Here is a 12,906-nt window from a genome sequence, read left to right as displayed (position 1 = left end):
ATGTGTAAAGAAAATACAAAACTGGCAGATCTATACACAAACAGAAAGCCAACTGGTCCTTTCTGGGGGACAGGGCACGAGCAAGCCAGTTGTGATGCCTAACAATACATTTAGTTTCTTTGCAGGGCAAATATTCTGGAATTAAACAGTGGTCTTGGTTACACAACTGTATGAACATTATAAACATCACTGGAAGGGGTTGGGGATTTAGCTCAGTGGTAGAGCGCTTGCCTAGCAAGTGCAAGGCCCTGGGTTTGGTCCCCAGCTCAAAAAAAAAAAAAAAAAATCACTGGATTGGACAGGCAGCAGATTGCTTTGTAGCACACGTGCTTAAGGCCCTAGTTTATCTCTAGCACTGAATAAAAAAAGCAAACAACATGAATTTTATGGTTATAAATTCTATCTCAATGTAAATGAGGAAGAAAGGAGGGAAGAAGGAAGAAGAGATCCAGGACTTAAAGACTGTATAGAAGAAAAAGAGAGGGGTAGTCCCCAGAAGAAAAAAAGCCAGGCAATGTTGGCACTGGCCTTTAATCCAGGCACTCAGGACGTAGGGACAGATTGCTGAGTTCAAGGCTAGCCTGGTCTACTGAGTGAGTTCCAGGACAGCCAGGGCTACACAGAGAAACCTTGTCAGGAAAAATAAGACAAAACAAATAGGAAGATATAAAGTTTCAGGTGAGTACATTGCCATGAAACAAGGAAGCATTTCCGAAGGACTGGGCGAGCATCAGGACAAACTGTGTTGAGGTTTGCTGAGAGTAAGTAACGGCAGAAGTGAAGGACAGACCTTGAATTTGGACATGTGGACGTGTACCGTAACCTTAGCAAGGACACTTTGGTGCTGTGATGGGCCTGGCTCCTCCTTCCTTCCTCCCAGACTGGTGACTGGGAGGGACAGTGAGCCTCTGACCACATGTGAGGAAACCGGGACACCAGCCAGCTCAGCACCACAGCAGCCTGGGATGATTGCTTCTCCTCACTTCCCGTAAGAGATGGTTGCCGGGGTTGGGCAGGGCTACACACTTCTCCTCTGGTCCTAAAAGGTTCTTGGAGACCAGGTGCTGCCTCGCTGCCTGGTCACATCCCCCCACCCTCCAGCCACTCTCACCTGCAGCTCCTCCACCCCAAGGACGCACCAACCACAGTTTCTTTGCTAAACCTTCCCTGGAAAGGACCGGGAAGACCAAGGTCCCTCGATCCCTGGTGGCAGCCACACCCAGAATTCCAGTACCACACTTAGTGGTTCCCAAGGCGGCGCCGGCAGCGACACTGATCGCGTCAGTATGGCGCGGCCCGGCCCTCTGCCAGTTGGTGAGTCGAGCCGGTAGCACAGAGTACATCGGGAGACCTGACGTGAGGGCAGGAGCAGCGCCCCCACCAACCGGCTTCCCGGGATGCTAAGCCTGCGCTGGGCTCCTGGAGTGGTGCCCAGTACCAGAGCTGGCAGCTGGCCGCGACTGTGCACACCCCTGGCAGGGCTGGAGTCCACACCCTGCCGCAGGCTCTCGACAACGTGGCTCCCCAGGCAGATTCCTGACCAATGATCCAGTCTTGAGCAGCTTACTGGGTCCTGGGGCCTCTTCCCCAAGGAGCACCCCAGACTATGCAATTGATAAAAACTCCTAGGGAGTGCCAGCTCTCACCACTGTTAATTCAACCCTTGGAGGTTGTACCTATTGTACAAAGGTGAGAAATATAAAGATGTATGTATTTAAAAGAAATTGTTGGGCTGGAGAGATAGCTCCACTGTTAAGAGCACCGACTGCTCTTCCAGGGGTCCTGAGTTCAATTCCCAGCAACCACATGGTGGCTCACAACCATCTGTAATGAGATCTGATGCCCTCTTCTGGTGTGTCTGAAGACAGCTACAGTGTACTGACATATAATAAATAAATAAATAAATCTTTTTAAAAAATTGTTATTTGATGGTATAAGGAAAAACCTAGGGGGTTGATGAGATGGCCTAATCGGTAGGAACACTCGTCATGCAAGAATGAGGGCTTGAATTTAATTCGGAGAGAGGAGATGGAGAGCAATTGAGGCAGACACTTGACCTCCGAATCAAGTGAGCAGGAGAAGCAGGCACACGCACAGGCCCACGGAGAGACAGGGAAACTGGAATACCTTGACCATCTTGACCGTACATAACTAACACAGTAAGAGATGCCCGGAGTCCACTGAGGGGTTCGGCATTACCCACCTCGCTGTGCACGGATTCTACCACCCCACCCAACTACATCCCTAACCCTAAGAGTTCACTACTATTCTAACTGCTACAAGAGCAACACGAAATCTACAGCTGGCTGTAGTGGGCCATGCCACATGATGCTGAGGCAGGAGGATCATGAGGCTGAGTTAGAGGTCCACCTAGGTTACATAATGGGAGGGTTGGGGGAGAGGTAAATTCTTCTGAGTTGACTAAATGGCCTTATGTTTCATTTCATCTGGAAGACTGTATGCTTAAGAACAGTCAAAAATTTTTTGAGAAGAAAATGTGAGGTTTCACTTAGCCAAAGATCAGAATAAATTACAAAGGTATTACTCACTTACAGACAGAGAAGCCAGCAAATGATCTTCGGATGTAAGAATTTTGAGTGTATAATGAAAAATATTTTGAGAAAGAGAAAATAAATTGTCTAATGAATGCGATAGGACATGGGCCATCACACGTCACTCACAAAAATATATCCCAGGCACAGTAAACATCTGTATATCTCGGTTAAATGAGACAGGGTCTCGGTCCCCAGCTCCGAAAAAAAGAAAAAAGAAAAAAAAAAGAGAGAGAGAGACAGGGTCTTGCACTCAAGCCAATCCTCCTGCATCAGCTTTCTGCATGCTGAGATTACAGGCATACATCATCACACCCAGCTAAATACCTATAAGTCTAAATCTATAAAGAGTTAGAAAAAATAGAAACTTGTTTTAATATCAGAAGAGTTTCCCAAGTAAGATACAAGATCTAGAAAACATAGATTTAACTGTACAAGGGACTGCAGAGATGGCGCAGTGGTTCCGCACACTGGCTGCTCTCCCAGAGGACCCAGATTCTATTCCCAACACCCATATGGTGGCTCACAACTGCCTGTGACACCAGCCCCAAGGGAGCATACACTTTGGTACTTGAACTCACAAATATATACGCATTGCAGACACGCAGACACCTATGCATAGTTTTACAGTAATAAAGCTCCCCCTACCCCCCTCATTTGGTTTTTGAGACAGGGTTTCTTCGTGTAGTAGCTCTGGCTGTCCTGGAACTTGCTCTGTAGACCAGGCTGGCCTCAAACTCACAGAGATCCACCTGCTTCTGCCCATCCCACCCCCAAGTGCCCAGCTACAATAATAAAGTTTTTAATTGCATAAGAAACGTTAAACTATTCTACATCAAAATGTAAACTTTGATGAACAAATCAAAGCTGGGCTGTGAAATGTGCCCATCGTTCAATGCCCTGAGACTAAAGCAAGCGACCTGGGCAACGCAGTGGGAACTGTGTTTCTGAAACATTTGCACAAATGATTAGAGTTTGTAAATATACAGTGAATATATCCAAGTCATTAAGTAACTTAGTAGAAAACAGTAACACACACACACACACACACACACACACACGTAATACATAACATTTTGAAAATATAAAAGAAATAGAGTTGAATTTGAGTCTATGATTATGTCAAAAGAAAAAGCTTATTTTTGAAAATTAACTTGGGGCTGAAGAGATGGATTGCAGAGCTGGGTCCCCATGCCGGTTTGACCACTCACACCTCTAACACCAGCTCAAGGGGGATCCAAAGGCTCTAGTCTTCGAAAGCACCTACATGCAAGTGCACATTCCCCCACACAGACACATACCCACATTTTTAAAGAAATGAACTTTGGCTGGGGTTGGTGGCACATGCCTTTTATCCCAGCACTTGGGAGGCAGAGGCAGGCGGATCTCTGTGTGATCAAAGTCAGCTTGGCGTGCGGAGTGAGTACAGAGTGAGTTCTGGGACAGCCAGGGGTGTAGAGTAAGACACTGTTTCAAGATGCATAAGGAGTAAGTAAACTCTCATCTGGTGTCCTAGTGCTTGTTGCTTTGCATTTGTCTGGCTGGCTGGCTGGCTGGCTGGCTGGCTGGCTGGCTGGCTGGCTTTCTACAAGCTCAAGAGCTAGAGTTCTCTGAGAGAGAATCACAACTGAAAAAATGCCTCAGTAAGACTGGCAATGGAGAAGCCTGGCAAGGGTTTCTTTTCTTTTTCTTTTCTTTCTTTCTTTCTTTCTCTCCTTCTCTCTTTCTCTCTCTCTCTCTCTTTCTTTCTTTCTTTCTTCCTTCCTTCCTTCCTTTTCTTTTTAAGATTATTTATTTTATGTGAATACACTGTAGCTCTTTCAGACACACCAGAAGAGGGCATGGATCCCATTACAGATGGTTGTGAGTTACCATGTGGTTGCTGGGAATCGAACTCAGGACCTCTGGAAGAGTGGTTAGCGCTCTTAACCACTGAGCCATCTCTCTAGCCCAGGATCTTCTTAATTAGTGATTGAGGCAGGAGGACCCAGGCCCATTTAGGTGACTCCACACTACTCAGATGGTCCTGGGTTCTATAAGAAAGCAGGCTGAGCCGGCTACGAGGAAGGAGCCAGTGAGCAGTGTCCCTCCATAGTCTCTGCCTCAATTCCTGCCCCAGGTGCCTGCCTTGAGTTCTTGCCCTGGCTTCCCTCAGGGATGGAGTGGGGCCTGAGAGCTGTGAGCTGAAACAAACCCTCTCCTCTGCAAGTTATTTCTGGTCATATTTCATCACAGCAACAGAAACTGTAACTAAGACCTGGGGGTGTGGCTTAACCGTAGAGTGTTTGTCTAGCTTGTGCAATGTCTTAGGTTTATCCTGAGCACTGCAAACCGTAAGTAGAATGAACTTTACACCTTAAAAAGGAAGCCAGAGGAAGTTCTTAGAGCTGACTCTGAATCATGAGGGATCCTTCCAGCTGGAGGCACTTCGGAGGAGATACTTTTTGGTGAGCAAGTAGTCTCTCTCAGTTCCACAGCCTGGGGAGGTCTGACAAAGCCACAGTTAATGGCTGACAAACAGTGAATGAGGAGCTCAGAGGTGAATCCTGTACAGTAGGACCTCAGACCTAGATCTCTCTGAAAACTTGGATTACTTGTATGGCAAGTTATATTGACTACCCGGAAATGACATAATGGACCAAAGAGAGAGAGAAAGAGAGAAAGAGAGAGAGAAGGAGAGAGAGAGAGAGAGAGAGAGAGAGAGAGAGAGACAGAGACAGAGACAGAGACAGAGACAGAGACAGAGACAGAGACAGAGATAGATAGAAAAGCCCACCCCCCTACACATTCACACCTTTGTTTGAGACAGGGTTTCTCTGTGTAGCCCTGGCAGTTCTGAAACTTACTCTGTAGACCACGCTGGTCTCAAACTCAGAGATTTGCCTGCCTCTGCCTCCTGAGTGCTGGAATCACGTGCACACATACACACACACACACACACACACACACACAGAGCTCAGGGTATGAATACGGATAAGTGGTAAGAGTTATGGCCTACTCTGAGGCCCCAGGTTCAATCTGCAGAACCAACACAAAGCAAAAGACGTACCCGAGTACTTGAGTACTCCAAAGATGGAGTTGGATTTAAAACAAAATGTGGGCCCACTCCAATAGTTTCATCCTCAGGCATGTGACTGCAGCCATGACTCTAAAACCCAAACGGACCATCCTCTAGTTGGTGACCCTTCACCCACAACAGTTCTGTCAGTCAGCTGCTTCTCTGATGGAACTTAATCATTCCTAGTCTGATGGGTGCAGCCAAGGCCATGTCCCACCCCCACCCCCACCCCCACCCCCACCATGTTGCCTTCTCACTTTCTGCTCCTCCAAAGTCTCTTCCCACAGTCCAGACCCCAGCTGACAGGCTAACCCAGTGGTTCTCAGCCTTCCTAATGCTGTCCCCCTTCAATGCAGTTCCTCCTCTTGTGTGAACCCCAACCATATAATTATAGCCTTTGCTACTTCATAACTATACTTGTGCTACTGTTATGAGTAGAAATGCAAATATCTGATATGCAAGATATTTGCTACATGACCCCCAAGAAGTAGCTGGTTGACCACCAAAGGGGCCTCGACCCACAGGCTGAGGACCGCTGGTCTAATGTAAGCCACATTCCCTCTGGGGTGGACACAGGTTGCAGTGCAGAGGTGTGAACTCCTGGGGGGGGGTGGCAGAAATATCCTTAAAACCTCATCATCAATAAAACAGATTCAAAATGCAGGCCATGAAAGGATATTACAAACACACACATAAACAAGAAATAATAAACCCTGGCTTCACTGTGGTCTCTGAGTGCCCTCCCCAGGAAAAGGAACAGGGTGTCTTAGCCAGCTGATTCTGAATCCGAAGGAAACGCACAAATAAGCCAGAAACATCTAAACCTACCCAAAATGAGGGAGGGAGGGAGGGAAGGAGGGAGGGAGGGAAGGAGGGAGGGAGGCATCAAAACTATAATCATGGCAAAGACTCATCCACACCTTTGAAAGTTTGAGTACCAAGGAGAATGCTATTTACAGTGGACTACAATATACACACCATGCTGAGATCTGTGAGTCCATGATAACACAAGCACTGCTGAACACTAGAGACCCATCTCATAACTTTGAAAAGCAGTAAAGTAATTCTTTGAGATTTTATTTTATTTTAATGATTTGTTTATTTTTATTTTATGTGAATTGGTGTTTTGCCTGCATATATATATCTGTATGAGAGTGTCTGATCCCCTAGAACTGGAGGTACAAATAGTTATAAGCTGTCATATGGTTGCTGGGAATTGAACCTGGGTCCTCTGGAAGAGCAGTCAATGCTTTTACCACAGAGCCATCTCTCTAGCCCCCAAAAACTAGTGAACGAAAAGAGAGAGCCAAGTGTTTATTGTGTCTGCACAGTACTAGCTATCCTCAGAGTAGCCACATAATCAAAGAGGGGACCCTTCTTTGAAAAGCAAGAGTCCACCTGATAAAAGAGCAACTTGCAGAATTAGATTTGTGACCCTTTTGGTCTTTAATGAAATCAGTTTGGATAGAACCAGACATTGGGGTTTTCCTGAAGTGTAAAATACCCTCCCTACTTGCCCAGGGACCTAGATCCACCATCCCGGGGTCTGAGAAGTCTTCCTTGTATGTATGTTTGTCTGTCTGTGCACTCTTGCAAGCCTGGTGTAGAAGCAAGAAGATGGCATCAGATCTTCTGCAACTGGAGTTACAGATGGTGGTGAGCCACTGCTTGGGGGCTGGGAGCAAGCCTGAGTCCTCTGGAAGAACGGCTAGCGCTCTTAACTGCTAACCAACTGCTAACCAACTGCTAACCAACTCATCAGCACCATCGATATTTTAACCACCACCACCAACGTGGGACTTAGGCACTGTGACTCACACCTGGAATCTCAGTGTTTGGGTGGCTGAGACAAGAGAATCCCCACGAAATCCATTTCAGGGCAACCTGGGCTACAGTGATATTCTCTCTCTCTCTCTCTCTCTCTCTCTCTCTCTCTCTCTCTCTCTCTCTCTCTCTCTCTCTCTGTCCCTGTCTTCCACCTCTCTCTCATATACACACACTCTTAAATGAAAATTTAAAAATATTAAACACAGAAAAAAATTTCAGTTTCTTTGGTAACAAAGGAAGCCTTGTGATTCTGAATGTCACTGAGTTACCATAAAATTAAGTTTCTGAGTAGGCCTTCAAGGCTCAAAAGTTATTTTGGGAGCTTGGGACATAGTTTAGTGGTAGAGTGAATGCTGAGTGTGTATGAGTCCCTGATTTAGATTCTCCAGCACCACCAAAGAAAAACCAAAAAGTCCCATTGAAGGTAACAACGTAAATAATGTTTTGTGTAGCCTGAGTGATCACTGGCAAGCTCTGAGTCATTTTGGTTAATTCAAACACAGTTGAAAATATAGAAAGCAACAGTCTTATGACCAAAGACAGTCATTTGCCCAGGCAAACCAAGGTTGCCACTGACCCTCAGTCAGAGAAAACAGGGAGCTGATGAAACGAAATACCAGAAGGATTTTGACAACTATTTGATAAGCCTTTGATAAGCTATGTCAGCACATGAAGAAGGAAAGCAATTCACTCAAGACTTAAACAAATTCTTCAAGTGCTTTTTATTTAAACTTTAAAAAAAAATAGTTTCAAGCAGGCCTTAGAGCCATGAGCTTGGAATTCTCGCTCCTCAGGAGAATTGAGAGTTCAAGGACAGTATGGGCAATTTATAAAAACCATTAAAAAAAATTTAAAGGGCTGGAGAGATGGCTCAGAGGTTAAGAGCACTGACTGCTCTTCCAGAGGACCTGAGTTCAATTCCCAGCAACTACACGGTAGCTCATGACCACGTGTAATGGGATCCACTGCCCTCTTCTGGTGTGTCTGAAGACAGCTACAGTGTACTCATATACATAAAATAAATAATTCTTTTTTAAAAAAATTAAAGAGCTGGGAAGCCAGATGTGGGGGACCAAGAGTCAGTGGCAGGCTGGCAAGATAGCTGAGACAATCCCTGGCAAAAGCCTTGCAAGCCTGAAGACTTCAGTTCCTAGAATTTATTATGGTGGGAAGGAGAGAACCCCCCAAATTTTTCCTCTGGCATGTATTGAGGTGCATGCCTTTAATCCAAGCTCTAAGGAAGTAGGTATTCTCCTCCATACACATGAGCCTGAGACTGTACACACACGCTAATGAAGAATATAAAAGGGCTGGAGAGATGGCTCAGTGGTTAAGAGCACTGACTGCTCTTCCAAAGGTCCTGAGTTCAATTCCCAGCAACCACATGGTGGCTCACAACCATCTGTAATGGGATCTGATGCCCTCTTCTGGTGTGTCTGAAGACAGCTACAGTGTACTCACATACAATAAATAATTCTTTAAAAAAAAAAAAGAACTGGGGTTGGGGATTTAGCTCAGTGGTAGAGCACTTGCCTAGGAAGCGCAAGGCCCTGGGTTCGGTCCCCAGCTCCGAAAAAAAAAAACCAAAAAAAAAAAAAAAAACAACAACAAAAAAAAAAAACTCAGGGTTATTTTTTAGCTCCACATGAAGTATGAGATTAGCCTTGGTGACATGGAGGTCCTGTCTGAAAAATCAATAATAAATAATAAAATATATTTTCTTAAATAACTCTGAAAGAGTTGGGGATGTGGCTTAATGATAGTGTACTTGCCTAGCCCTGGAGCTGATCCCTGGAGCTGCAAGATAGGCAGATAGGTTGGTTGGTAGGTAGCCTAAAGTAACTTTAAACACCATTGAGGAAATACTAACTTAGAACAAGGATTTAAAGGTCAATTCAATTACTATAAGTTATTCCAACTAGGTCTAAATTCTAACCAAGTATTTCTCAAATAACAAAATTGGGCACGTGTGGGAGAAAGGGGGAGGGGAGACAGTTTGTCCCTTTGAAGCCTTTATGCTTAGAAGAATGCACATTAAAACACACATGGTGGGGTTGGGGATTTAGCTCAGTGGTAGAGCACTTGCCTAGCAAGCACAAGGCCCTGGGTTCGGTCCCCAGCTCTGAAAAAAAAAGAAAAGGAAAAAAAAAAAAGAAAGAAAAGGAAAACACACATGGTATGCACTCACTGATAAGTGTATATTAGCCCAAAAGCTCAAATTACCCAAGATGCAATCCACAGACCACATGAAGCTTAAGAAGAAGGACAACCGGGGTTGGGGATTTAGCTCAGTGGTAGGGCGCTTGCCTAGCAAACGCAAGGCCCTGGGTTCAGTCCCCAGCTCTGGAAAAAAAAAAAAAAGTACTGACTGCTCATCCAGAAATCCTGAGTTCAAATCCCAGCAACCACATGGTGGCTCACAACCATCTGTAATGCGATCTGATGCCCTCTTCTGGTGTGTCTGAAGACAGCTGCAGTGTACTTATATATAATAAATAAGAAGAAGGACAACCAAAGTGGGGATGCTTCAGTCCTTCTTAAAAGGGGGAACAAAAATATCCATAGGAGGGGATATTGAGGCAAAGTTTAGAGCAGAGACTGAAGGAACAGCCATTCAGAACCTGCCCCACATGTGGCCCATATATATACAGCCACCAAAACTAGGTAAGATTGATGAAGCTAAGAAGGGCATCCTGACAGGAACTGGATATAGATCTCTTCTGAGAGACACAGCCAGAGCATGTCAAATACAGAGGTGAATGCTAGCAGCAAACCACTGAACTGAGAACAGGACCCCTGTTGAAGGAATTAAAGAAAGGATTGAAAGAGCTGAAGGGGCTTGTAACCCCATAAGAACAACAATGCCAACCAACCAGAGCTTCCAGGGACTAACCCACTACCTAAAGACTATACATGGACAGTCCCGTGGCTCCAGATGCATATGTAGCAGAAGATGGCCTTATTGGGCACCAATGGAAGGGGAAGGCCTTGGTCCTGCCAAGGTTGGACCCCCAATGCAGGGGAATGTCCATGGGTGGTGGTAAGGGGGGGTGGATGGGGAAGGGAACACCCTTATGGCGGAGAGGGAGGGGAGCTTATGGACAGGAAACTGGGAAAGGGAATAACATTTGAAATGTAAATAATAAGATATCCAATTAAAAAAAAGAAAAGGGGGTTGGGGATTTAGCTCAGTGGTAGGGTTCTTGCCTAGGAAGCGCAAGGCCCTGGGTTCGGTCCCCAGCTCCAAAAAAAAGAACCAAAAAAAAAAAAAAAAAGAGAACTGACTGCTCTTCCAGAGGACCTGAGTTCAATTCCCAGCAACCACATGGTGGCTCACAACCATCTGTAATGAGATCAGATGCCCTCTTCTGGTGTGTCTGAGGACAGCTACAGTGTCTACTTACATATAATAAATAAATAAATAAATCTAAAAAGAAGAAGAAGAAAGCATACTGCCACGACAGGCAGGTACAGTGGGGGAACTGTTAGTTCTTGATGATGGAGGAGGTTCATTCCTGTGTGTGTGGTAGGTGAGTACCTGTGCACATGCAAGGAGGCCAGAGGAGGACATCTGGTGTCCTGCTCCACCACTCTCTTCATTCCCTTGAGATGGGGTCTCTCAGAGCCTAGACAGAGGCTGGCAGCCAGTGAGCCCCAGCAATGTCTCGTCTCTCCTTCCTATAGTGCTGGGGTTACACGGCAAGTAGCCACTCCCAGCTGGAACTCATCTTTAAGCCACGGTTGCTATCTATTGTGCCATCTCCCCGGCCTCGGGATTTCATTCTTGGGGTTTTCTGCCCTAATCGCCATCCTCCATTACATTAGTAGTAATGCATCCTGCTGTCAGGACAATAATCCTACTGTCAGGTAGGATTAGTCAGAGCTTACAGGTTAGAGACTAGGAGCTGAAGGAGCCCTACAGTCTTCCTGAAGAGGTACGGAGGCCAAACCTGACCTCTATCGAGTTCATAAGCATATCAAAAATGGTTATGGAATTAAGGGAAACTTGCCCTCTCCTCTCAGAGAAGGGTGAACACATCATTTTCCAGTCTCCAGACTCAGATACCTGACACGGAAGTGGCACCATACACCCTTTATGATCTGATGGGCTTCCGAGACTTGTCACAGCAAAAGGAAGAATAAAAAAAGAACTGAGACACCTCTAGGAGTGGAGGTGGAGACTCGTTAGGTAGAACCACTGACTGTGGAGGGGTGATCTTTAGGGAGCCCAAGTCACATCTCTTCTTACTTTATGGTAAAGCAGGCCCTGAGACAGAAGTGATTTGTTCCAAGTCGTGGCAAAATGGGAAGAGTGTTTGAATTCATCTCTGACTGAGTGAAGAAGCTGCTCGTGTCAGTTTTATAAATAGGGGACTTGCCTCTCAACAGCCAGAGCAGCAGCTTAGCCAGCTTAAGGGCTGGGTGGAGTCACCTTGACGGGCACTAGCAGATCATGGGAGAGCTAGCTCCCTGGAGGCTACCAGGCATAAACCGTCCTGAATACTGTGTCCTCACCCCTAGTGGGGTCACCAGAACATCCCCAGCAAGTGAATTACCATACAGGTACTTCTAGTCCCAAATAAAGTTTTGAGGACCAACCTGAGCTCAGAAATTTTAAAACAAGCACCAACAGGAAGGCCTGGGTGGTGCTCAGGCTGATCTCTCCAGGCTATTTAGAAACTTCTTGCCCTCTGGGAAGCCAAGAAGACTTCGATTTGGCCCCAGCAGACACCTCCTGGAGGCTCAGGAACAACTTGTCCGCTTCGCCTTCTGGATCTGCTGGCTTGCCCCAAGGTGCCCACCGAGAACCTTTATGACTGTCAAACTATAACCTTTACTCTAAGAGTGCCCCTCTATGTTGCAGTCCCACTGGCCCTGAAGAGACTGCAGAGCAGTACACGGGGTGAGAGACACCCATCTCTTTTGGCAATACTTTAGTCTTTACTGCTTTAGGAGTAGGAGGGCACCTTTGCACAACCAGCCACGGATGTTGGAGGAGGCAAACACAGAGACAAGGGCTGATAACAGCTAACTGGACAACCCACTCCCTCAAAGCCCTTAGACGACTGAGCAGTTAGCTCCACACTCCTATGTATCAAGACTGATGTGAGAACATCACATTTGTCCCACCTCAATCCGTACTGGGTGGCCAGTGATGTCCAATTGTGCAGGCTTGGGGCTGAGCGCGAGTAAGAATTTACAGTTTCATCAATGGGCTGCATCTTCCCCCAAATAGCTGGACCTGAAATCATTATGTAGACCATTCTGTATCTCAGCTCATGTAAGCTTCCCAGGAGCTAGCAAACATGAACCATCTTGGATACAGTGCTGGGATTGTAGATGTGCATCTATGAGGATCAAATCCAGGACCTTATGTATGCTAGGTAAACACTAGACTCCCAGCTACCATTCTTGATGTCATCTGTCATGTCGCCTCCCCCCTTAACACCCCCCCCCCCGCCCCGCTTA

At 46.1% G+C, this 12,906-nt stretch overlaps 1 protein-coding gene across 1 annotated transcript in view; it reads right to left on the bottom strand.

Moving 5' to 3' along the window:
• Positions 1-12,866, bottom strand: part of Gramd2a (GRAM domain containing 2A) — a 34,440-nt gene extending 21,574 nt beyond the window's left edge. The window contains 3 exon segments of the mRNA XM_032911472.1: positions 1,112-1,203; positions 1,235-1,536; positions 12,845-12,866. Coding sequence (XP_032767363.1) covers positions 1,112-1,203; positions 1,235-1,536; positions 12,845-12,866 — 416 coding nt within the window.
• Positions 12,867-12,906: the final 40 nt, after the last annotated feature.

The sequence above is a fragment of the Rattus rattus genome, chromosome 8 (genome assembly GCF_011064425.1).
Source record: "Rattus rattus isolate New Zealand chromosome 8, Rrattus_CSIRO_v1, whole genome shotgun sequence".
In the NCBI taxonomy this organism is placed as follows: domain Eukaryota; kingdom Metazoa; phylum Chordata; class Mammalia; order Rodentia; family Muridae; genus Rattus; species Rattus rattus.
The sequence above is the reverse complement of the archived record's forward strand: the minus strand, read 5'-3'. Positions and strand labels throughout refer to the sequence as shown.